This window comes from Temnothorax longispinosus, chromosome 11 (assembly GCF_030848805.1).
Source record: "Temnothorax longispinosus isolate EJ_2023e chromosome 11, Tlon_JGU_v1, whole genome shotgun sequence".
Classification (NCBI taxonomy): Eukaryota; Metazoa; Arthropoda; class Insecta; order Hymenoptera; family Formicidae; genus Temnothorax; species Temnothorax longispinosus.
Window position 1 is genome coordinate 15163037 of NC_092368.1, and position 23767 is coordinate 15186803.

Consider the following 23767-nt stretch of genomic DNA (forward strand, 5'->3'; position numbering starts at 1 on the left):
GGTAATTTTTAAGTATTAATCATAATATTGGTCAAGAGATTATGATGAAAATGGATTTTGTGAGTAATAATATATTAATCGTACACATATGGAAATAAATTTTAAATGAATCAATTTTTCTACGAGCGATTTTCACATATCTTATTAAAGATATATTGGAAAACGTATAATGTAGAAATAATGTGATATTTTAATTAGTATTTGTGATATTAACTAATGTTGATTGAAATTATTATTGATATTATTATTGCATTTATATAAAATAAATAAAAGATAAATTGTATTTAAGTAGTAAATCCTTTTATGAGAAAGTTTAATTAAGTTGAAAATGCTGTCAGTTTTTTATTTTATCAAGATTAGATATATTTCAATTAACGAGAATCTTTTTTATTCATCTAGATTTTTAATTCCTCTAAATTTTTTTTTTCATTATATATAGTTCGTTCTCTCTTCAATTTACATATATTACCAGAAGTTGTTTTATATATAGGGTAACTGGGGGGAATATGCCAGTGTGGGGAATATGCCACTCGTTATGTTTAACAAAGCTACGGCTAGAAGCGTTGTTGTAAATACTGTGAAATTGTTAAAAATATTATATCTGACGTTTTGCCCAAGTTTTACTGACTTCCTGTCAGTATTATAGTTTTTATGGGGTAAGTACAGTATGATAAGTATGACAACGTGCTTTTTAGAATTTTCTTAGTGTTTTATTGAAATTGTAATAAAAATATTCTTTTACATGTTTTTAAACAAGAATGCCCTTCTAAAGTTAAATTACTATACATGTTTGTATATGTGGCATATTACCCCCACATGGGGGTAATATGCCACTTTTGCAACACTTTTGTATTTTTTTCTTTTTAATAGTAAAGAATCAAAATATTTCATTAAAACCATATATAAATAACAGATAAAAGAAGGAAAAAGAAGACCAGTATGCAAAGATACCTCAAAAAGAAAGAGAAATAGGAAAAAAAATCATATTTTTCTTAAGTGTGGCATATTCTCCCGAGTTACCCTAAGCTATTAAATGGTCTTTTTATATTCATTACTATTTAATTTGTTACCGAATTTAATCTTCAAAAATCGCGAACATTGATAATGTTAAAATATGTCCATAAATTTTAACAGGTAAATCAGTGAATTATTATCAAAAGCTATACTTCATAAAATCTAATTTAACAAAATAAAATACATCTGTCGTTGTGTAGATGTGTCATTTTTATTATTAAGTTTAACTCCAAAATCTCAGGCACCAATAATGCACGAGTATCTCAATAAAAATATTAGACATCAATTTTACAACATCCCGATAAATTGTAGAGAAATAATTAATAATATCTCGTTACCTCTCTCTCCCCCCTCCCCCCTCTCTCGTTGCTCCCTTTGAAAACTGACGACCCGTTCGTAATCTATCACAACCGCGGAAGGGTTGACCCGCGGCCGCGGGGTCAGCAGTGTTGGTCAACGACGTACGTATACGTTTACACGCCCCCGCAGGACTGCCGAAATAAATGCCGGTAAACAAACACTCGCCCTCATACGCTCGCTCCCGCCGTCGCGGTGACGATCACGAAAACAACATGCGCGACGTCCATTCAAGAGTTTGCGCGCAGATTCCGAAAGCGAATCGCGCGATACGTACGATAGACGTACGTACATCTAGAAGTCCTTTTATTCGTTTATCTATCTTTTTTCTTGTTTCTCCGCGTCAAAAGTTGCTATTGTTCTATATACATATATAAATAGGCATTAAAAATCGCGTGCAAAATCGACATTAGTGAAATGAGGAACGTTGGAATTCAACAAAGCAGTTGATATTAAGTATCCTAATAAAAATTGCGCAAATTCATTTGTTTTTTAATTACAATAAAACCTTTTATCCTTAATAATGTGACCCATATGACTTTTTTTCGAATAGAAATATTATTTTGCTAATTTTGCTAAACGTAACACAGATATCCTGATGCGACACAGACGAATATCGTTTTTTCCAGCATCCTCTTTCATTTCGGTGAATAAATTTCGGCTAATTCGACGCGACCATATCAAGCGGTAAAAGCGGGAGAGTCGTTGACAATGACAGGTAGGATTTTAGACGAAGGGGACGTGGCCCCTCCCGATATGCAATCTGCGACAGGCACCATTAGGTGCTTTCGAGGACTTACGAGGCACACCTTGGTAACTTTCGGGGAAAATGAGAAAGAAGAAAACGCCAAAGAAAAACAAGGGTGAAAGCAAGGGGGATACGAGAGGGGGAGGGGGATGAGTTTTGTGACCTCCGAGTACGCCTCAAATATTTACGCTACGCCCGCAACAATGGGAACAATATCGGTTGCCTGGCAACCGCTCTGTTCACGACCAGTTCTACCTTTGGCGAACCTCTCCCACCCCTTGCCCCCTCTCTCTCTCTCCTCCCTCTCTCACTCCCGCAACTAACTCATTCACTCCCTTCCCGTCACTCCTACGCGCATCTTGCTCTCTCTCTCTCTCTCTCTCTCTCTCTCTCTCTCTGTCTGTCTCGCTTTATCCAATCATCCACTCTTGCGTCTCATTGGTCGAGGGACAGAGACGAGTGATTGACACTGTTCTACATGTAAAAGAGTGAGAAAAAAGGTAGAAAGAAAGAAAATAGGAAAATGCAAACGAGAGAGAAAGAGAGAGAGAGAGAGCGTGATGAGATGAAGAGTGGTAGAGAAAGGGGATTCCGTGAGGAAAAAAACGACTTCTAATTATTCTGTATTCGTACCTCTACCAGACTTTATTTTAGCGAAATTATGAGTCGAGTAATTATCGTATATACGGTACGTTCGGATAAGATCAAGAAGCCTGCAGCAAGTAAAATTGTAAAGAAGGGATTAAGGTTTCAGCGTTAATTTACGGCACCGTTGTTCCATGGTGATTAATACGAAAATAATAAGTATATACGTAGCGTATTATGAAAACCGATGTGTCATGATTACAACGCGTCTTTATCATATTTTTAAAGAGATCCCTTTCACGTGTCACAAATAAAGAGTTAATTATTACCTAATTTCGCTATTCTTTTAAATTAACTTCTCTCAATTAAATTATTTACTCTTTCTATCCAGCCTTGTATGCTCTTGATGCCTCTGCTAATCTAATTATATGTTTAAGAAAGATGTTTATAAAGCTTTTGAAAAATCGCGAGAAATATTCTAACCAAAAATACTCGCCCGTGAAGAGATCGTCCCCGGAGACTGTCAAAGAGAAAGGGTAAAAAAAGCACAAACAGAGAGACGCGGAGGAATAGCGTATATAAAAACGTATAAATAAGGATGAGTGCAACGAAGGTATGCTCGGTGTACCGCTAATGTATACGCTGAATCTGAATATTCAAGTTCAGAAGATCAAGAATAAGAAGGGAATCGAGTGAAGGCGAGGATAAAGGGATAGGAGAACGTGAGAGCCGAGGAGAGTCGTGGACGCGAGAGGAATGATCGGCATTCGCGTGTATATACCAGGTGCGTGCGTAACCGGCCAGCGCGCGCGAGTCTGTGTGCGCGTCTCTCCGAGAGTGCATTAGAGAATGAGCGGGAGGGCGAACGGGGGTGAGAGAGGCGATGCGCGCGCGAGAGTGGAAGGGCGGGGGGGGGGGGAGACGGAGGCGCAGCAATAACGGACGGGCGAGAAGAGGAGGGCAGCGGCGGTAGAACAAGAGGGGAAGGATCAATGCCGGTTGCTAGGACAACCACGGCACCTGATCTTCCTTCCATCCATCCTGGGGAAGCGAGTACTTCTCTCGCTCAGTCCGACCCCGCGCACCCTGACGGCGCCGGAGGGGGTCAGAGGGGGCCACAGCGAACCGGGGGTTCCGCGAGGAACCCGCAAGAAGAGGGCGATCCACGGAGAGGACTCGATCTTAAGCGCGACGAGAAGTCGTCAGTACGTACGTAGGATGCTGTCGGACTTGACACGGATTCAGTGTCGTTCCCCGTTCGTCTGTAGATTTTTCATTCCGGGAGAATTTCCGGGCGAATTGGATCTTTTGGAATTCAGCGGCAGAGATTGGTGCAGAATCGGCAGAAGTTAAGTGAAGTTTTAAGCAAGATCCAGGTGGAGAACCAGCGGGAAAAAAAAGTTGAATCGATCCTCTCGTAGAAAATTTATGGAAATCGGTAAAACTTGCTGGGAGATTGATGAAAATTATCGGTGGGGAGGGGAGAGGGGAGGGGGTAATGTCGTGCACGGAAAACCGTGCGTACGTTGGCGAACTCTCGATTGCCAAAATTAGGCGAGCCATGGGCTGAAATAAAATTTAGACGGTAGGGAAATGTTCGAGAGGGAGGCGAGAGAGAGAGAGAGAAGGAGAGCCCCCCGTTTCCGGGCCGGCCGAAAATTCTCCCTCGGAAATTCAGCGCGGCGCGATCGATTTTCGCACAGGGAACGATCAATATGCTGGGCGGCGCGGGGAGGAGGCGGAAAACGAGCGAGGGGGGCAGGAGGGGGTGGCAAAAGTATTCATTGTTTCGGGGAGACACGACGCGCGCGTGTTCCTGCGCATCGGCCGGCTAACGGCGCGAGTTTTGGCGGGTCGATGCACCATTGTGTGTTGCCTCGTTGGCTGCGTTCGCTTTGTTTTCGCCTTTCTCTCTCTCTCTCTCTCTCTCTCTCTCTCTCTCTCTCTCTCTCTCTCTCTCTCTCTCTCACCCTCACCCTCTTTCTCTTTCTCTCTTTCGTTCATTTTATTCCTCCTCCTCTTCTCTACGTTATGCGTTTTGCTCGTTTCAACGTGTTTTACTCATTTCCGCACCGACGCGATCGCGCGTTATACACTCGCGCAAAATGATTCGCGGAGGCCACTGCCGAATTATATTTGCGGCGCGCCATTTCGATGTAAATACTCGTAGAATTTGCGGCAAAGAAGGGCGATAAATGTAAGGGCATGCGATTCCAATCACGATAAAATCTGATAAAGTCGGAGGAAAATGACGATTTACATATGTAATAAATTAATTAAATCCGGGATAATTTAAAGAAAGATAATAGGACATAACAAATGCGTTATAATAATAAAATTGTACCTTTCTTTCGATATAATGTGATTCTATAAAAGAAGGGAACGAAATTGATGAATCGTATGATTCATGGAAGCCACAATCGAATTATTCGCGACCTGCCATTTCGATGTAAATCATCGAAAATCAGAAGAAGCGAAAAATATGTGGTTTTCGTGAAATGTGCATCAACGAATTCTTCCCGTTAAAATTTAATTTTGTAGAAAAAATTCTATTTTCAAAGAAAAGCGATGAGAAAACGAGAAAGAAATCGCCAACAAAAAAAGAACGATATATACTTACATTCGTAAAAGATGTTTTCCACGATATCATAAAAATCCAGATCTCGGCAGAAAACATGAAAATGCAAAATTGGTAACGTTCGAATATGCGAACATTACAACTTTATGTGTAATGAAATCGTCGATTTTAACAAAATTGTCATTAACGCTCAAGACCGGATAAGAAATTATCTTGAGTTCTCTCTTTTCCTCTCTACCTCCTCTTCTGGACCTGGACACCCCCCCCTCTTCTCTCTTTCTTGATCAGGAAAACGATCTGTATACATTCTATATAATAACGAGATAACGCGGGTCGATCAGCAACAGCAGAAGCAGCTTTTTCAGCGAACCAGTTTCACCTCCCACTCTATAGCGAACGATGATACTTCGATATCTGTTTTTCTTTTTTCATTCATTTTCCATGCCCACGTACCGCAATTCGGATGAACGATGTTGTGAACGAAAAATGATTCATACATCACGAAGCCAGCGTCCGACCTCGTGACATATCCAAATGCATAATACAGGATGTATCCCCCATAATCCCATCCCTCCGTCTTCACTATGTTATTTTTTAATATCTCTCGGTTGATTCACGGTTTCGTTTTAAAGAAGATTGCTCATTTAGAAGAAAAAATAAATGGTGACACAACAACGTCACGTATTCTTTAATTGATTTCAGGTGGATTTTGTTTTATAAAGCTTTAATTCGAAGTTTATAATGTTAAAAAATAATAATCCAATTGTGAAAAATCTGCCATTAAAGAAGAATATAATAGAAACGCAGTCTGATATGCAGTCTGAGATGAGATTTAATGAATAAATTGTGTTTTAGAATTATTATTTTTTTAAACGTCTTATGCTATGAATTTATATTCTACCTTGCCCCTGCAAGAAAATGATGCTTTTTTATTTAGAGAGACGTCTACTCTTAAATTAATATTTTACTATTTACACTCTTACTAACTAGATTAACAGTTTCTCCTCAAAACAAGTTATTAAGATAATATGTATTAACAATAAATCTACATAACTTTACTAAAATTTATTTCATTAAAATATCCGTACTTAATTTTTTTCCCATGAAAAGCCCTAAACTCAAGTATTGTGTATTTAAGCAATAATGGGGAAACCCCAGAATATCGATAACAGAGAACAAGTCCTTATTCGATATCAATTTCACTGATAAGATGACAACGTTTTTTTCTGTTTCTTTTACGTCATAACGTACGTCATAATTGAATTCGAAAACTTTGGTGAAGCCGAACTGTTACTTCTGTCGTTCCCTTTTTTTTCTTGCGACGGACAACGTGTTCTTTATTCATGCGCTCCGATTATGTCCAACGATCTTCAGTCGTCGATAACTTCATCAGTCGGCACACCTTGACCCGTCCCGCCAGTCATTTCGTTCGTATATGCGCGCCAGGATAACCCCCCGATTGCAAATTAACCGGAGGATGTAATTCTTCGGCGCGAAAAACACGCCAAGATTTCACGCTGCGCGAGAACTTAAATTCACATCCGAACAATTGTTAATTGAGTTCAATTTATCCGAGCTTAATTGGCGAGACGCAGTAACAATTGGACGCCGCTTGTAAAAGATTGAAAAGCAGTAACATTGGGAAAATCGAATCAGTTGATTTAAGAAACTAGAACGAAGCGAGAAAGAGAGAGAGAGAGACACACCTCGAAATTTCGCCAAAGCAACCGTTGTATAAAAATTTAAGGACAAGTATCGACTTAATTCGCGTTTTTTTTTTCAACAGTGACAATTTTTGAAGTAACGCATTCAATATTCGCGATCGAATTTCTGAGCACGATTAATCATTTCGACGAGATTATCAAATTCTTTTGCATCGCATCGCTAAATTAACGTTTGTAATTAAATATTTCTATTTCTTGATCTTTCCGGACTTTTCCATTTCTGAAAATGTATTACAAGGAAAAGAATAGGAAATTAATATAAATAATTTTCATCGTTATCTGGTATTCTATTCAAAATTGTATTTAGATTTTATTTTAGTCTTATCATATTGAGTACATTTCTTATTTCGAATATTTTAAATATAGCGATTTTAAATATAATAAAATTACAGATGGCACTAAATAATTTATACATAATACATCTAAATAATTTTCTATAGATATATGAGTATATTTTTTATTTCCGCACGATTTTAAAATATGAATATATAGATAGCACTTACAAGCATATAGATATAATTTTCTAAATGTGGAAAGTTGTGCTTCGCGCGTGATGCGGAATATGATAGGTTGTTACTTCGCGTAGGCGCATTTCAATCGGCTGCAGGCCGATTTTGCGACACACATACGTCATGGACGCTATACCTGCGAGATAAGCACGCCGGAAGTGCGTCAGAACCCGTTATACTTCTCACGTGAGGCCACACGGCGTGCGACAAACCGGAAAATTTTCCCAGATGCTCGCTCGAGACACGAGATTTGACTGCGCGAATTACATCGGACGATATTGAAGGCTCTTTTAAAACACGATCGAATTGGTAAAGACGCCCGTCCCAATAATTGAGAGGTTCCAGTTCGAATCATGGCTGGATGATTTTTTTTACAATAAACTAATAGGTTTGTAAAATAACCAATTTTATCAGTAATATCAAATTTCCAATTTCTACATATAACTGCGTTTCAAGAATCATAATCGACGCGTGGTTTCAAAGTATGTAAAACGAAATATATAAAATTCACAAAAATGGTTATTAGCCATCCATATAAGATCCCATCCGTAAATGTCAATATTTATTTATTCTATGTTATACACATCTACTTACTAGTCTTACTAAAATGTTCTTTTCAAATGTGTATTTGGGAAGATTTATTCACAGGTAAAGTTACATTACATAACTGACATCACAAAATGGCCTTAACATTAAACTTTGAAAAACACATTCTAGTTATACATATACGTAATAAGGTCCGGTTTCCGGTATTACTGGAAAATTTTTTTTTCCACAGAAATCAGACTTCAAGTTTGAAAATAAAAAATAAAGTGCTAATTGTAAATCGAGGTAAAGCGAGTTAATAAAGAAATGATCTCCACAGTGTTAAATCATTTCGAGGACAAAGATTCAGAATATTTTTTTAGTCGCATATAAAATTAATTTAGCATTCTAAAAAATGTACTGAAATAAAGAGTGATTATATTAAAATATAAAAATGCTTCTTTCACTTTATCACCTTTTTTATACTCTTAGGCCGGAAACTTTTAAGCCTTTTAATACGTACTTTTCGTTTTGTTAGATATTGTAATATTGCACGTGACCGCGCGAGCAAACAAACGTGCGGGCGTGAAAGAATGAAGGAAAGTCGATTTCTATGGATCGGGCTTCTTTATCGATCTTCCCGATATGAATGCAACAATTTTATGCAACAAAGCGTCCGGGGTAAAGCCTATTGCGATTACATTCATTATTTACGATCGCGATGCGTACACACCCGTTACTATATGCGCCTGCATTTTCCGCGGAGCACGTGTTTACCTCGTATGCGACAAATATGCGACCGTCCACGTGCATCAACGTGACGGATGTGGCGGTCGAGCGTAATGTGGGGCACGGTAAAAGGCCTTCAGTTTGAAGAACTTACAGGTTTTGTACATTGATTTTCGGATGTTCCCTCTATTGTTCATTCATTGCTACGTTGTACGACTACGTTCTACGACTCGCTTAAAAAATTTAAAACTGCGATAGTTATTTTAATAAATCTGCATTTTACTGATAACCTTGCCTTTTGTTGCGTAGGATAGAATCGCGAATCGCCTACGTGAAAAATGTTTCATTATTTCAAAAATCAACTAAAAATTTTCACCAATGACTTAGTGTCTGCAAAGTCAGATATTTTTAAATAAAATAAATTAATTTTATTCGCAAGATATAAATTCTATTTTATAAAACGATATATAAAAAAAGATTACGTGATCCGGTTAATGTCATCCAGTGATGAAAAAGGTTCACGATTTTATAAATTCCGACAATATTGATCGAGAACTATTTCGGATGGTCGAGAAGTTATTTTGTAGAGACGAAACAGATGTAGGCTTGAAAAGCGAGGGGACTATTTGGGTCCCGGCTTTTCGGTGGGATCAAGGTATACAGACGGAACTACCAACCTCAACCTGGTCGTTCATTGAATCGAGAGAGGCAAAGCCAGCTTTCTCACTCGCTGCAGAAAATATCACTTTCAAAGTTTCTACTCGCGATAGTAAACGTCGACGCAAATAATTCACTTATTTCATAATTTAAGGCCGTTCGATAGAAAACGCATACGAGAGAAATGTCGAGAAGTCAATCAAATAAAGTATGGAAGCGCAATATTTTTCTCATTAATTCTTCAATTCCAGTTTGTGCTCGAATCATGCGCAATGATAATAATAATGCAGGAACAATAACGCAATTTTCTTTATCGAGAGCTTCCTCTATAAGTTTACTTTTCCTATTAACGAATAAGTAAAATTGACGAAACCCAAAGACATGCGGAAGGACGAAAACGCTCGACGTATCGCATCATCATCTAGCCCGTCGCTATCCTTTTCCCTTTCCTTTCGTTTTCCCCGGCTGCTTACAGTTTACTTTCTAATTGCGGGTAATAGTACGTGCTGCAGTGTTTTACTTCGTTACTCTCATTCCAGGTATCCAGCAAAGCGCTTGACCCATTGTGCCCAATATTGATGACTGGACACGAATCTACAACCTTTTTCTATTTATTTACTCACAAAGCTATGCGATAGATGGGCAAAATAAATCAGCTGTTCGGAGAAATCGTGATGAAAAATGAGCGCAATCGAACCGGAGAAACTCTTTCGAGCGACCGAGAATTCTCCAACATTGTTTGGTATTTAAATAAAGAGGAATTTCCGCTTAAATGGCATAAATTTCTGCAATCGGTTTCTTCGTAAGTTCACACAAATCTCTTCATTCAATTCAATTTCGCCTTTTTTTTACGTGACGTTTAAATTATTGTACATAAACGGGCGCACAAAAGTCGATCGGCGCGCTATTGGTTAGTTGACGGTATTTATACATAGATACTAGCTTTACACGCCCGTTTATCTAAGACACTTTCGCGCGAGCGTACTCGTCCGTATTATTTATCAATCTTGAATTGAGGCATTACGAACCTCGGAATAATAATACTCGTGACGAGCTCGGGGCGCCCAGCTGGCACTGCATGGACTCCTACTCCAAAATTATCGGCAAGAATACCTCGCGCTCCGAGATACTTCTCTATTCCAAAATCATCGAGTGCCTTTCCTGCCCCGAAATCGCTAATAAGGAAACCTCCTACGCGCGCGCAAACGAGAAAGCGAGATAACGCGTGACATATTTAACTGTTCAGCGATTATTGCAAGCTCTCTTATACATACTCTTTTTTTTTCCTGTTACTTATCTTACCGAACAATCGGGGAGCTTGTTGCCAACCGAGTATCTATATCCGCGCCTGCATTGCACCTGCAGGACCCAGGCGGTTTTCGCGGCCGAGTGGCACGGCGAGACGCGTCTTTTCGGCCGCTTTACATTGCAAATAACAGTATCTGGACGATTAACATCATATCTTTAACAATACCTCTTTCTCTCTCTCTCTCTCTTACTCTCTATCTCTATTTCTCTTTCTCTCTTTCTCCCTCTTTCACCTCTCTCCTTCTCCCACCTTTTCAAAGTCGCTCCTCTCTCTCTCTCTCTCTCTCTCTCTCTCTCTCTCTCTCTCTCTTCTCGCTCTCGTCGTCGTCGTCAAGCAACTGCGCCACATAACGCGGGGTTCCGGCTCCGAATGGAGCCCTCCCGGTTCTAAATCTCCCTCGGGATGAAAACGATCGAGTCGCGAGGTCAGGGAAAAAGCGAAGGGACTCACCGGTTCGCTGACGAGCGTCACATCTCCGCACCGCTGAGGAGGACGTTGCTGGCTCGCGCCTTCTGCCTCGCCGTTGTCGTGATCGCGATGATTGTCGCCGTGCTGGCGGCTTTTTCCTCACCTCGCTCCAGCAACTCCCCGAGTTATAATCCAACTCCAGCTGAATCGGGATCTCTCTCTCTCTCTCTCTCTCTCTCTCTCTCTCTCTCTCTCTCGTCCGGAGCGATATCACTGCGCCGCGGCAGACAAAGCCATCTTGATGAGGGCACGCACGCACAATCTGCCTGACCGCCTCTGATCGCGACGGTCAGGTCCTCTTGCCAGGACGGGAGGCGGCTGAATGAGAACACGGCGCGGTGGAAGAGTATTTCATGATGGCGCCACGAGACGGCTGTCGCCTCCGCCATTGCTGCCGCCATCGCGCCGTCGTTGCCGCCGCCGCCGCCGCCGCCGCTTGCTGTGCTGCCTCGACATTCAGCCGCAACGTAGGCCTTCACCCAATCGACGAATGTAGATCCACAAGTCGATTCCCCTTAAAGGAAGAGGGATGTCGATGTGATTCTACGTTACGTCTTCGTCGATGTGCGGGCTTACTGGTGAAGGCTGTGACTTTTGTGGACTCTTCGCGGAACACCCCGATAACGACGCCAACAAAATACGCTTAGGAGGAGTCATAAGGATATTTTTGAAATGATGATGACGGGGATTGGACGGCCAAGTGGCCTTGAGAAGCTTCCACCTGCGATCGGCGACGCTACTTCAAAGGCGGGAACTTTGAAGTCGCTGGTGGGTTGGACTCTCCGAAGGATCGACTCTTTGATCGCGGTGACAAAGATGAAATAGAACGTATGATTTGTGAAGAGTCTTGGAACTATTCTCATTTCCGCAGATTCGTGTTATTAGCGTCTTGAAACATTTATTTGAAAAGAAATCTTGAAACAGTTCAAATAACATGTTTAAAAAAAAAAGAGGCGAAAACAGAAATAATCGTTACGATAAAAATTAGAGGTCTGACGATAGCGCCAAGACGAAATCGAGCGAAACGTAAAATAGCAACATAAAATAAAATAATAATTGTGGTAAATTAAAAGGAAATAAAATAAATTCAAATAAAACGTAAAATATCTCTGATAATCACACAATTATACAGCTCGCCGGACATCGAAATGCGATTTTCTTAAATAGATTTTATTCGAGGGCGCTAAACAATTATTATCTACATCTCTACAACAAGTATATATCCTCCTTGCCTTCGTTATTGAGACGCTGCTTTGTCCTTGCTTTCCCCTCGGCGAAAGAGGGTGGCGTCGCGAGAAAAAAGAAAATCGCACGATATCTCTTACAAATAGCACAATAAATATTTCTTTCTCTTCCCAATCCCATATATGTTTCTCTCTCGCTTCTCACATCGCACTCTCTCACTCGTTCGCTCCTTCGAAACGAATTAATTAATCCTTATTGGCACATTGTATAGTAGACTCTTAAGTATATAAATAAGTCGTAAGTCGATGCCTCGTTTAGATTATTAAATATATATATGTATATATATGTATAATATATATACTGTATATGTGTGTATATGAATATTCAATATCTTTATGTTGTATATATACGACTAGAACTCCTCAACACACGTATCACATACTAATATTGACTATCGTGTTTCAGGACGAGACTCGGGAAGCTCTTCGCGTCCCGAGTCTTGGCGACGTTCTCGCCCTTCCGTTTGATTCGAAAATCGAAAATCCTCAGACGCAAATCCTTCCAATCTTCTGGAACCTTATCTTCGCGACTCTCAGACGGATCTCCGTTGCTGGCTCGATATTTTTGAAACAGCTACGCGATTAAATTCAAAAAAGAATTCTCTTTTCTAAAAGAAAAAGGATTTTTTTTATTTTTTAATAAGAAAATCTTTTCCACGAAGAATTATCAAGCGATTGAAACGCGAAAATCTCGAAAATCGACTGTCGGATGGACGAAAACGGCGCCGTCGTCTTATTGCTGCATTATTGACTGTAAGATCGTGACGGTATTAATCACTTAATCGCTAGTACTTTCGCAATACTTTCGCAATACTTTCATCCAGACTTTATCTGGACGATTCCGAGCTTAATTAATCCTCTGGAGGGAATTGGAGCTTGAAATCACTCTACATTTTATTTTTTTCGTGGAAACTGTTTTTTAGATTTTTGATGAATTAGTTCTTGCTTCAACATCTCTTTTTGTTAATTTTTGATTATTTATGATATCTCTTTTGTCTCTTTATTCAATCTTGTCGTTTTCACGGAAAAGATAAAATTGTACGGTTCGTTCTTCCGCGTTATCGGATAAATAAGATACTTAGTATTTGAAAGGCTAATCTATCCTATTTTTCCTTTTCTTCCTTTTTCTCTTTCTCTCTCTCTCAAGGGTTTAATTAGCACTTCAATAGTACTTTAATAATATAATTAATACTTTCATGGCCAAAGGCGTTTCCATTTCTAAAAGTACTTCTCCATATATCTTCACCTCACGATATCTTACATTAAACATCGGTCATCGTTCTTTTTACCTCTAATATCTTTTCTACCAATGCAGATTAACTTTGATCTTGGTTTAGCTTACCTTTTATCTTTCTCTAATTTTAGGAACTGGAAAAAGATGGAAAGTAAGTTAAACCGCGATTAAAGTTAATCTACATTGATAAAAATGGACATAAAACTTGAATCGTACTTCTCGCTGGTCGATTTTTTCCACATTATCATCATTTAATTCCGTGACTCGCATTGTAATCGACCCTTCACGGTGCAAAAAGGGAGAAGAGATGGAGAAAAAAGTAAGACAAAAATCGATTCCTTAATTTGATTCACCGCTGGCGACCGTGCCGTCGGTCGGAGGGCCGGTCACGATTTGAGGCTCGCTCGCGGGTAGCCCCTGCATCTCCTGCACCCCCTGGAACAGCTTGCCGGGGAATCCCTGCAGGAGATCGTAGGAGACCGGCGTGGGCGGCAAGGCGGTGGTGTGCGCGTGCGGCGATTGCAGGACGGCGATCACTCTTCGGAGCTCCTCCAAGGCGTTTCCTGCGCGAGCGGCACGTTTCTTATTAGTCAAATTAATTAAATTCAATTTCTAGTTCAACGAAGGTCACGTCACGAGGCTCGTTACCTTGCATAAGGATGTAATTCTTTGCCAGCAGGAGGGTAGCGATCTTGGATAGCTTCCTTACCGACGGACTGTGAGCGTAAGGGATGACGGAGCGAAGTTCGTCCAGGGCGTCGTTCAAATCGTGCATCCTCCTGCGTTCTCGCGCGTTAATATTCAGCCTCACGCTTTTCCCCTGGCGAGTCGTCTTCGACTTTGGGGGACAGTTCAGTCGCGAAGCTGTGGGTCTAAAAAGAATTATGGGATTGCATATATATAGATATTATTAATCACATTTTTGATTGAAATTTTTCGGATGTATTCTTTAGAAACATATTTTATCAAATGTGCGTTACAATTATCGATATATTCAGTTATTTAGATATTTCTCCATCAAACTTCCCTCTATCTTATCTTCTCGTTCCATTCAATCGACTTTTTAAATGACTCTTGATTAAATTGAAACTTTAATTTGGATCGAAAACGTACCTCTCGTCCGGTCGATTTTCGTCGGACAACGCGCTCGACGAGGCGTGTGGTTGCGGTTGTTGCTGAAAATAAAAGCCACCGAGACCTACGGTACCCAGCGGAGTCCTTCGTCCTGGGGCGCTTTGAGTGTGCTCCGACGAGTATGCCGCCGGGGGGCCCGAGACACCTGGATGTGAGGCCCCTGGCGTCGAGTACACGGACTCGAGGGCTGCCGCGGATTGTGGAGGCAGTGGATGCTGGAAGAAATATCCTTCTGTTAAAATTTTGAATGGGAAGTGTAGAAATATTTATGGAATTATCATACTCGCATTATTATATTTCTTGAACATACAGGGTGTTTCCTAACATGTGGATTCCACTTCAGCAGTGGATAGGAGACACGAAAACAATGAAAAAAGTTCATATTAAAAATTGTCATATTTAAAGGAGCAATTTATCCGTGACTTTCTTTTATATAACTCGGTATTTATACTCAAATACTTGTCTTCAAATTTCTGGAATTAAATTTCTTTAATTTTATATGCCAACTTACTATAAGCTAACTCCAATTTACCCGTTCTATTGTTGCTCAGAAAATATCGTAATTCTGTTTTTTGGATTACTTTTTAAATTTTGCAATTATCCACGCGAAATCGTCAACGGTTCTTCATGTTCTCTTTTACTTACGGCATTGCGATGCTCCCAGGCCCAGGTAGGATGCGACGCGGTACGTTGCCAGGATCCTTGTTGCAGATGCGACTCCGGCAAGCCCTCCCTGCGATCGTCGTCCTCCGTCGAGCTACTCTCGCCGTCATAGGACCTCATCTCTCGTGAGGAGATTTACTTTCCCGATTTACCCGGCAAATCCCTTCTTGCGCTCCTTGCCCTCAATCCCTACATTCGCAAATTTCAACTTTACACTTTCTCCCGTCATAAAAGGAAACCTCGTTCGAATTTATTTCATCAATGAAATATATTTATTTTGAAATTTTTCGCAATTTTTAAACATAATTTTAGAAATTGTTCAACTTATTTTTTTATCTAATACGAGTCCTCGTTCCTAAATCTTTTCGCGCTTTCGCACAAATAATTTGTTCAATCTCACTGGAACTCATTTTATTAATGCAGTTTATTTAATTTCCACATCTATAATTATTAAAGCTTAAGACATATATGAATCTTGGCCTAACTGGCAATAATTTATTACTATATCGGTCATTATAGTCGTCAAGACGATACCACCGTAATTTGGTTCGATTATTATCAAGGCATACTTTTTGACCAAGGATTTAGTCATTATAATATAATGACTAAATCTATTATATTATATTATAATGACTAAATCCTTGATCAAAAAGTATGTCTTGACGATAATCGAACCAAATTACGGTCGTATCGTCTTGACGACTATAATGACCAATATAGTAATAAATTATTGCCAGTTAGGCCGATTCATACGTCTTAAGCTTTATTATTTTGGACTGGCGAATTACAATTGTATTATAATTATTAAATATTTAGTCCTCAAGGTTTTTTATTTATCTGAAAAAAAATCCGTGTTTGATTTTATTAACGCGATACAGTTTTACCTCTCGATGACTTCAAATTTCATTCGCCCGTTCTCAAGGAAGATTTTTATTTCCATCTCCGCGTTTTTCTGTTTAACGAGGCATCGCCGCCATTCATAAACAGAATAGGAGGCGTCATCGGTCGTTCTCAACGCAATCAATATCATCAAGTGAAACACTTACCGACAACAATTTTCTTTTTCCACTCCCCGCGCGTGCCCCGCGGGGTGCAGAATCCGGCGATCAGCAAAGTTTCTCGCGCCCCAGCGCGCAACGCTCGGTCATCCCTCCGCGTTTCTCTCAACAACCGTCCTGTACAAGCAGTTCGGGAACCCTCAAGAATCCCGAACCTGCGCGGACTGCCGTGGCCTCCTATTGTCCTGCCGTCGAGATCACCCGATTCGATCAGTCACAACAGCCATTTTAATTTGCTGGGGCTGACCGACGCGAAAAAAATATACCGTGACTTCTTCGTAGATCTTTTTTGCAGGACTTCCGTCTCGCGGAAGGGATGCTTTATAAATTCTTCAGTTTCCTGTTTCACGCTAATGATTTTTAAAGTCGTTCCTGACGAAATTATCGCGCCCGAGCGTCGCACGTCCGAGGCGTCGGGGGCACGCACGCGTCTCTCCCCGTTATTTGGCGGATCCTGCGCAGGAGGGAGTGCAACCCCTAAATTAATTCAGCCGCTGTATGCCAGGGTGCGCTCCGCTACAGCCGAGGGATGCTGCGCTGGACCAGCGACTGGCGTACCCTGGCGGGTCGGGCCGAAGATCACCCTCGGGAGCGTCTTGTTACCATCGGAAAAGGAAAATCGTGTCCAAGAGAAGCAAGAGAAGTCGCTAGTTGCAGGATATAAATTTTACGTAAGAGGGAAGGCGTGCAGTTTTTTAATCTTTAACGACAGTTACTCATGAGAAATGCATATAAAAATCTCTTATGCAGTAGAAGTAATTTCGGAGCTAGAAATTAAAAAGTTGCGGAGAAAGTTTGAAAGTTAGCGATTAAAATGGAAGATGGGCTGCTAAATTAAAAATCTTTATTAAGGAAAAATGTATTCTAAACTTGCACATGTACTCTTAACTCTTAGCAAGGAAATTATTCCTGAATTAGTTATCAATTGTTATATCTCAATAATCTATATTCTTTTACTTACACAGGCCAGCGAATAAACAAATAATGAGTTATATAAGTTAAATAAATATATTTGGCAAACACAATTGATAAACGCAGCAATATTTATTCCATTATAAATATAACTGAAATATTTGTCAGTATTATAATTACATTTTATATATCAACTGTTTTATCTGTTTCTCTAAAATTCTATATATACATGTTTATTATTATACTAAACTCTATCTATTATACTAAACTACCTACATCTGTTGCCATGTCAAACACGCGAGACCCCTCTTAATATAGACCCTTCGCTATTACAAGAAATTAATCTCGTCAATCTCCCGCGATTTTACCATTTTCTCTTCCTCTTCTCCTCCACTTCTCCGTCCGATCTACTGTGTGTCGCGTTCACAGCTTGCCGGTTACATCGTCGTTGAATTTACGATTAACAGACACGCGTTAGCACGCGGAAAAACACCACGAGCGTCGTCGGGGATGCCGAGACAATTCGGCGACGACCATCACCCCCTCTGCGTGTGAATCACCCGCCCGCGAGCGTTTCGCCCCACACGCACCGCACGAACGCGAACGAACGGGTGAGAGAGAGAGAGAGAGAGAGAGAGAGAGAGAGAGAGAGAGAGAGAACCTGGTTAGTTTTACTTTTGCATCGATGTGTGTCTGTGTGCGTGCGTGCGAGTGTACGCGTGTGTGTTTTGCGTGCGTTTACCGTAAACACAACGCGATGCAATAATATTCCGCGCTGCCGCGCCGCGGAGAAGCGGGGGCGCGGGACTCGCGTTGAGACGCCCGCAGCTTCGACATCGCATGAATTAATCGAAGGGATTAAACGAGGTTGTTGTTTGTACGCGTACTTTATTTTCACGGCCGGGAGGATAATTAATGCCGGCGCACGAGTATTTGGAGGTGACTAGCGGATGCTTTATGGGCGAGATATAATAAATTTCCGGAAACGCGCGCCCGAAATAAATCCCCCGCGTGCATTTGAATTAAACCGGAGGCTTCACTCGCCCTGGCATACTACAATTGGATTATTCTTAGTGTAATTAATTAATATTCTTATATTTTTATTACGCGGGTATTAAAATATATAGCCGTGAAATAAATCTCTAATAAATCTTATGTCAGAAATATATTTAAATTACTAAATCGTGTAAATTCCCTCGTGATGTTATTTCTTGAAGTATAACTGTCTTGAATGTAGCTTGAAATAAATCTGTCTATGAATTTATTTATATTCTAATCTAAACGAATTAAGTTCTCGCTTTTAAAAGCGACTTGGATATATAATTAAGTTTTTCTCTTATATTGGCTCGAATAAGTTTAATAAACATTTAATCAAAATGGAAATAGACTTGGTAAGAATAAATAATAAGAAGAAGGAGATATACTCAAAGAAACATAATGGCCAACTTAGCGCGGAGTTAAAAATAATCGAAGAACTTTATAATATTTAAATTCCCATTCCGTCGTGAGCGACCTGAGAATGAAAGAGTTGAATCATTGAAGCACGCGTCGATGTACTTCGCTCGCTCACTCGCGCGAGATACGCGCGAAATCTTTCTGGGTCGAGCAGCAACCGTAGCGCCTGAAGATTTATCGTTTCCTTCGCACCGAGAAATAGCCCGAGATTTCGAAAATGATTGCGAATGCGTCTGTGCTTCTCTGTATTGCACAAAATTAATCATGCCAGCATCCAAACCCATTAATAGAGAAGCATAAAGTACTCTATATTAATTTACTGTGATTGTAAGTATATTCTTATTTATTGTTCTTAAAATTTCTTTTAGTGATCGTCTAAAGTTCTAATATATGTGAACTGATATTCTAGATTTTTATAAATTCTTTCTATAATTATGTTTCCTTGATAATGCGTTACAAGGCAATTACAATTTTTCTCACGAACAACTCGGAAATATTGTCTCGAATACAGGACGTTTCAAAAATTGTAAACACTATTATTAAACAGTATTATGTTTGACTACATGATTACGAAGTATGATTGCGATTATTTTACTTTATTAATATAAATACATATATTTCTATACATTTTTCAAGCAGCGCTTGAAAAAATAATTTTGAAATGGTTAAATGCCGCTATATTATCATCTCCCGTAACATTGTCAAGAACCTCTCTCGTTATCGTGTTAATATTATTTATTAATGATATCTCCTCTATAAATTCGTAGCAACTCCAAACATTTAGCTTGCTACATTTAAATACTACCTTTATTACTTTTGACAACATTATCAGAAACCAGGATCTGTCCCAGTTATCTTTTTTCACTAATATTGCATTGTCCCTCGGTACTTTACGCATTCGTCTCATAAATCTCAAGCGGATCAGAAAGACCTGCTCTGAAAGGATTAAACGCGACCGTCATCACCTACGATAACGTTATCAGGAAACAGGCCCTGTCCCAATTATTTCCGAAAGGAAAGACGTGCATCGACGAGCAACCGGAGGCAGATCGCGGGAGAGAGGGAAAAGGATCGCATGTACGCATATCTATCGGTCGTACCGTTCGGTACGTATAGATTGCGAGGCTGATGATAGAGAAAGAATGATAGAGAGAGACAGAGAGAGAAAGAGAGAGATATATATATGGAGAGAGATAGAGAGAATTGTGGTTGTCGTTCGGGGGTGGTTTTCGGGCCGACCGACGGGCGGCCGGACTCCTGAGGGATGAGGGACGACGAGGGTTGCCAAGGCAACCCTCCGTGCCAGCCAGCCTCGGCTTACTTTAGCCCGCTCGCTCTCGCGATCAATACAGCATCCCCCGGCGAGCTCCCGGACCAAACGCACCCCCTCCCGTCCCCGCTGCTCCCCGTCGCCGCGCCCCGCCGCGCACCCCTCCGCTGCTTCCCCCGAAGTACCCTTCCTCCGCGCGCCTCCTTCTCCTTACGTGCCTCTCCACGTGCGCATTACCGTCGACCGTCACAAGCCAACCCCCCTCGCGCCCCCCCCCCCGCTTTGCCTCGCCCCGTCATCTCGTGATTCCCTTCTCCGTTTATCTTCGGGTGTGTTTTACTCCGTGTTGCTCTCTATCTTTACCCCCTCCCCCCCCTACCTTCTATGATGAATTTGTCTCGAAAATCTCGTTTTATGCAACGTTGTGTACTTGAGGCGCTTCTAAATTTGTTTATTTACGAATTATCTCTCGTTCGGCGTTTCGCTACAACATTCCCGACGAGCGGTTCGAGAGTCCAGTTGTAAACAAAACTATGGCTAACGGAGTTCAGCTACTCGATATTATGATAAAAAGTACGATATCGTGAGATACACATCAATGATATCGTGAATACTATATTGCTATAACCAAAATTTATTTTTGTTGTGTACAGTTTATTGTGTACAGAAATAAAATCTAGAAGTACGTGATGGCGAATTATTTTTCGTGTTGTCAATAACTGATTATTAAAATTTTTATTCACACACACGTGGCAAATTTGGTGAAATCGTTAACAACGCTGCTATGCGAAATCACGCTTTGGAAATTTCAGTGAGAAATCTGCGGTTCGCGACTCGAATTCGCAGTGCTTTCACCCCCCGTCTCGCAGCTCCAGCCCTATCGTCAAAATTAACCCTCCCAATAAACGATCGCTTATCGAGTGACAGAGAAAGGAAGAGAGAGAGAGAAAGAGAGAGAGAGAGGAGGGAGAAAGTTAAATAATTAATCTATCGATTCGATTAACGTAAGCATCCCCGCTGAAGAATCTAGGGCGCAATTAATTTTAATCAGACCGCGTCGCGACTTTTACTTAGAGAAGAGAGGAAGAGCGAGTGTAAATAAAATTTCGACTTCTCTCTCACGTGCCGGCCGCTCTCTACCTCCTTCCCATTGCTTTGCATTTTAATTGCATTTCAGTATGCGACCCGTTTTGCATGTTAAAGCCGACCGCGAGCCCACTTATTGCAAGGGGGTGCGGGCGCGTCGCGAGGAGGGTAGGAGGATAAAGGGAGAACGACGACGGGCGGCTCGTTACGTGCCGTTGATGCACAGGGGCGTCGTCGTCGTCATCCTCGTCATCCTCATCGTCGTCGTCGTCGTCCCCGGCCCAGCGCGAATTTGGTCCACGGATCATCTCGCGAGCGAGCGGCGCGGCGCGGCGCGGCGCGGCTGCTGCTGCCTGCGTCCGCTATCGACAGTTTTCCCAATCGTATCCGTTCCGGAGAATATTCTCCCCCGGCCGGTCCATCCCCATCCTCTCCGCGTCTCTCCTCGCCGCCGCCGACGCTTTCCGCCCCTCGCCCGCTGGGCGATGCTGGGTGTCGCCGTGAACGCCGCGCGCGATGCAACGCGCGCGCCTCTCATCGTTGCACGAGATGCAAAAATCATTGAATCGCGATTGGATATCAGTCATCCCGGCGAGTGAAGATTGTTCTGGGAATATTTTTTTTTTCTACGATCCATTGAAGCATGTAAATAAAATTGAATTAAATTAGCCGCGATAGAGCGAGCTAGTTACGATAATCTAAATTAAATTAAATTGGCGTCTCGGTGTCTCTCTCTCTGTCTCTCTCTCTTTACATAAATAAATTATGACAGCGTAAACGTGCAGGGAAACTGAAAAAAGCGGGGGAAACAATAAAGGAGCGCGAAGACTGATTGTGATTGGCCCTAAAGTGAATTATTCCCGAGAACGATATTCTTTCTTGCCGCGGACACAAAAATGGCACACACGACGTCATAAACATAAATCAAACAATAATGCCGCTTATATACTTCAACGGCATGATTTTTCCGTCGCGAGAAAAACGAGGGCGTCCGCTCGCTCTCCCCTCGTCTTCCTTTTTCATTTTAGATATATCGCGGACGGATTCGCGTGAAAAATGAAAGGATCGCGCCGCGTCGTGCCGCGTCAGCGACATCATTCTTGTCGGAAAACGGTCGTGTAACGTAAAAATTAAAGGCAGAACACCGTAGACCGTAGCCGGGATTGTACGCCGGGAGTGGCTGATGGGAAGCGGGCGACACGCGAGGGTGAAGAACGAGGGAAGATCATTCGGAACGTCCGGGTTTAATTGATGACGTCCGGAATCGCGCTGAAAGTCGCCGCGCACCGCCGAGCCGCGCGAAGCCGCGCGTGCGATCGATCGATTCTCGCAGGCTCACTTTCCCACAGGAACGCTCGGATCGGGCAGTCGTCCAGGACTGCGTAAAACGCGAGTACGTGTTAATTACACAATCGTGCCGCGATCTACAGGCTGCGTGAGACACTCCCTCCTCGTTAGCGTTCTCGTCCGTGAAACTGGGGGTTTATACCGCACGCATCCTCGCCAGAGAGAGAGAGAGAGAGAGAGAACTAATGTTAAATAATAAATGCGAAGCGTCGTAGATAATAACGCGGAATAATACGTAGAATAATTTTCGTGTAGTTATGTAGGGTTTATGAGTTGAGAAAGTATATTTAATTAATAATAGAAAGTATTTTAGAATACGAAAAGAGGAAATATAAAATTGATTACGTGTGGAATATTTTCATAATATAAATTATAAATGTATTATAAAATAATATATTTTCTTTTTCCTTTTTGTTCTTCTTTCCTTCTTCTTTCTTTTCATTTTTCTCTTTCTTATTTTATATAGGAAACAAATTATTTCGAGCGTAAAAATTCAATTTTCTCCACGAAGAAAGAAAGAAAGAGGACATTTTTGGGAGCGTTCTTTCTCTTGTACGTTAATATGTTGAATTCAAATAACCGCTTTTATACTTTCCAGATAAAAATTGTCAAACAATATTAAAACTGCAACGTTATTTTCGTGAGAAAGAGAGATGATGCACATACACAGGCAGAGGAGAAGCTTTCCGTGGGCGGCAGCCTGCGAGTCCTTTGAAAGTCTTCGCGCCGAGGAAATACAAGAGGACACCCGCTTCGTCATTTTCCTCATAAATTTAGCAACGCGCGAGGAGGGGGCTCGCGAGGAGAGCAGAAAAAAAAGCTTCTTGTCAGAAGATTAACGAAGTGGGAGGCGGGCGGGGCCGAGGGGGGGGGGGAAGAGCGAAGGATGAGCTTCGTCCTTACTTTGCATCTCGTCGAGTTTTGCTGTCGAGAGAGGAAAGTAGGAACGCAGAATTGAAATTCTGAAGCACGCTAATAAGGTTCCTCGCCGCGCGTTCTGTGTCAGAGACTGCGCTGCAACGATATCTCCTCCCTTCCTCTCCTTCTCCCATTTCTCCGAGAAAGACGGTATTTTTGAATCAGAGAACGCAAGAAAATTATAAAAATACTTAGCCAAGGGGACAAGTTTACTTTCGTTGTTTCAAGGACGTGTAAGAGCGC

General features: G+C 41.3%; 2 protein-coding genes across 6 annotated transcripts in view; both read right to left on the minus strand.

Moving 5' to 3' along the window:
- The window catches only part of Axud1 (AXIN1 up-regulated 1), a 67882-nt gene extending 56560 nt beyond the window's left edge, over positions 1-11322 (minus strand). The window contains exon 1 of the mRNA XM_071794158.1: positions 11186-11322. The gene's annotated coding sequence lies outside the window, so the exon portion shown is untranslated. The remainder of the gene's footprint in view (positions 1-11185) is intronic.
- A 479-nt stretch (positions 11323-11801) lies between these two features.
- Positions 11802-17076, minus strand: Oli (Olig family). 5 transcript variants are annotated; one of them, XM_071793239.1, is made up of 7 exons: positions 16803-17076; positions 16525-16721; positions 15461-15667; positions 15099-15152; positions 14795-15030; positions 14330-14553; positions 11802-14244 (listed from the first exon to the last, which is right to left on the minus strand). In XM_071793239.1, the coding sequence occupies exons 3-7, from the start codon at positions 15596-15598 to the stop codon at positions 14021-14023; spliced, it is 876 nt and encodes a 291-aa protein (XP_071649340.1). In that variant the 5' UTR covers positions 15599-15667; positions 16525-16721; positions 16803-17076; the 3' UTR covers positions 11802-14020. The 5 variants fall into 5 exon arrangements, with proteins under 5 accessions (XP_071649340.1, XP_071649338.1, XP_071649341.1 ...); XM_071793237.1 differs by having other exon boundaries at positions 16525-17076; XM_071793240.1 differs by having other exon boundaries at positions 15126-15152; positions 16525-17069.
- Between the last annotated feature and the right edge of the window lie 6691 nt (positions 17077-23767).

What these genes read in the sequence shown, in the direction of transcription:
- Oli (XM_071793239.1), bottom strand. Translation starts at nt 15,598, where the DNA reads ATGAGGTCCTATGACGGCGAGAGTAGCTCGACGGAGGACGACGATCGC. An exon ending in CCTGGGAGCATCGCAATGCC is followed by an intron (nt 15,153 to 15,460) that starts GTAAGTAAAAGA and finishes CCACTGCTGAAG; the next exon opens with TGGAATCCACATGTTAGGAA. An exon ending in GAAAATCGACCGGACGAGAG is followed by an intron (nt 14,554 to 14,794) that starts GTACGTTTTCGA and finishes AATTCTTTTTAG; the next exon opens with ACCCACAGCTTCGCGACTGA.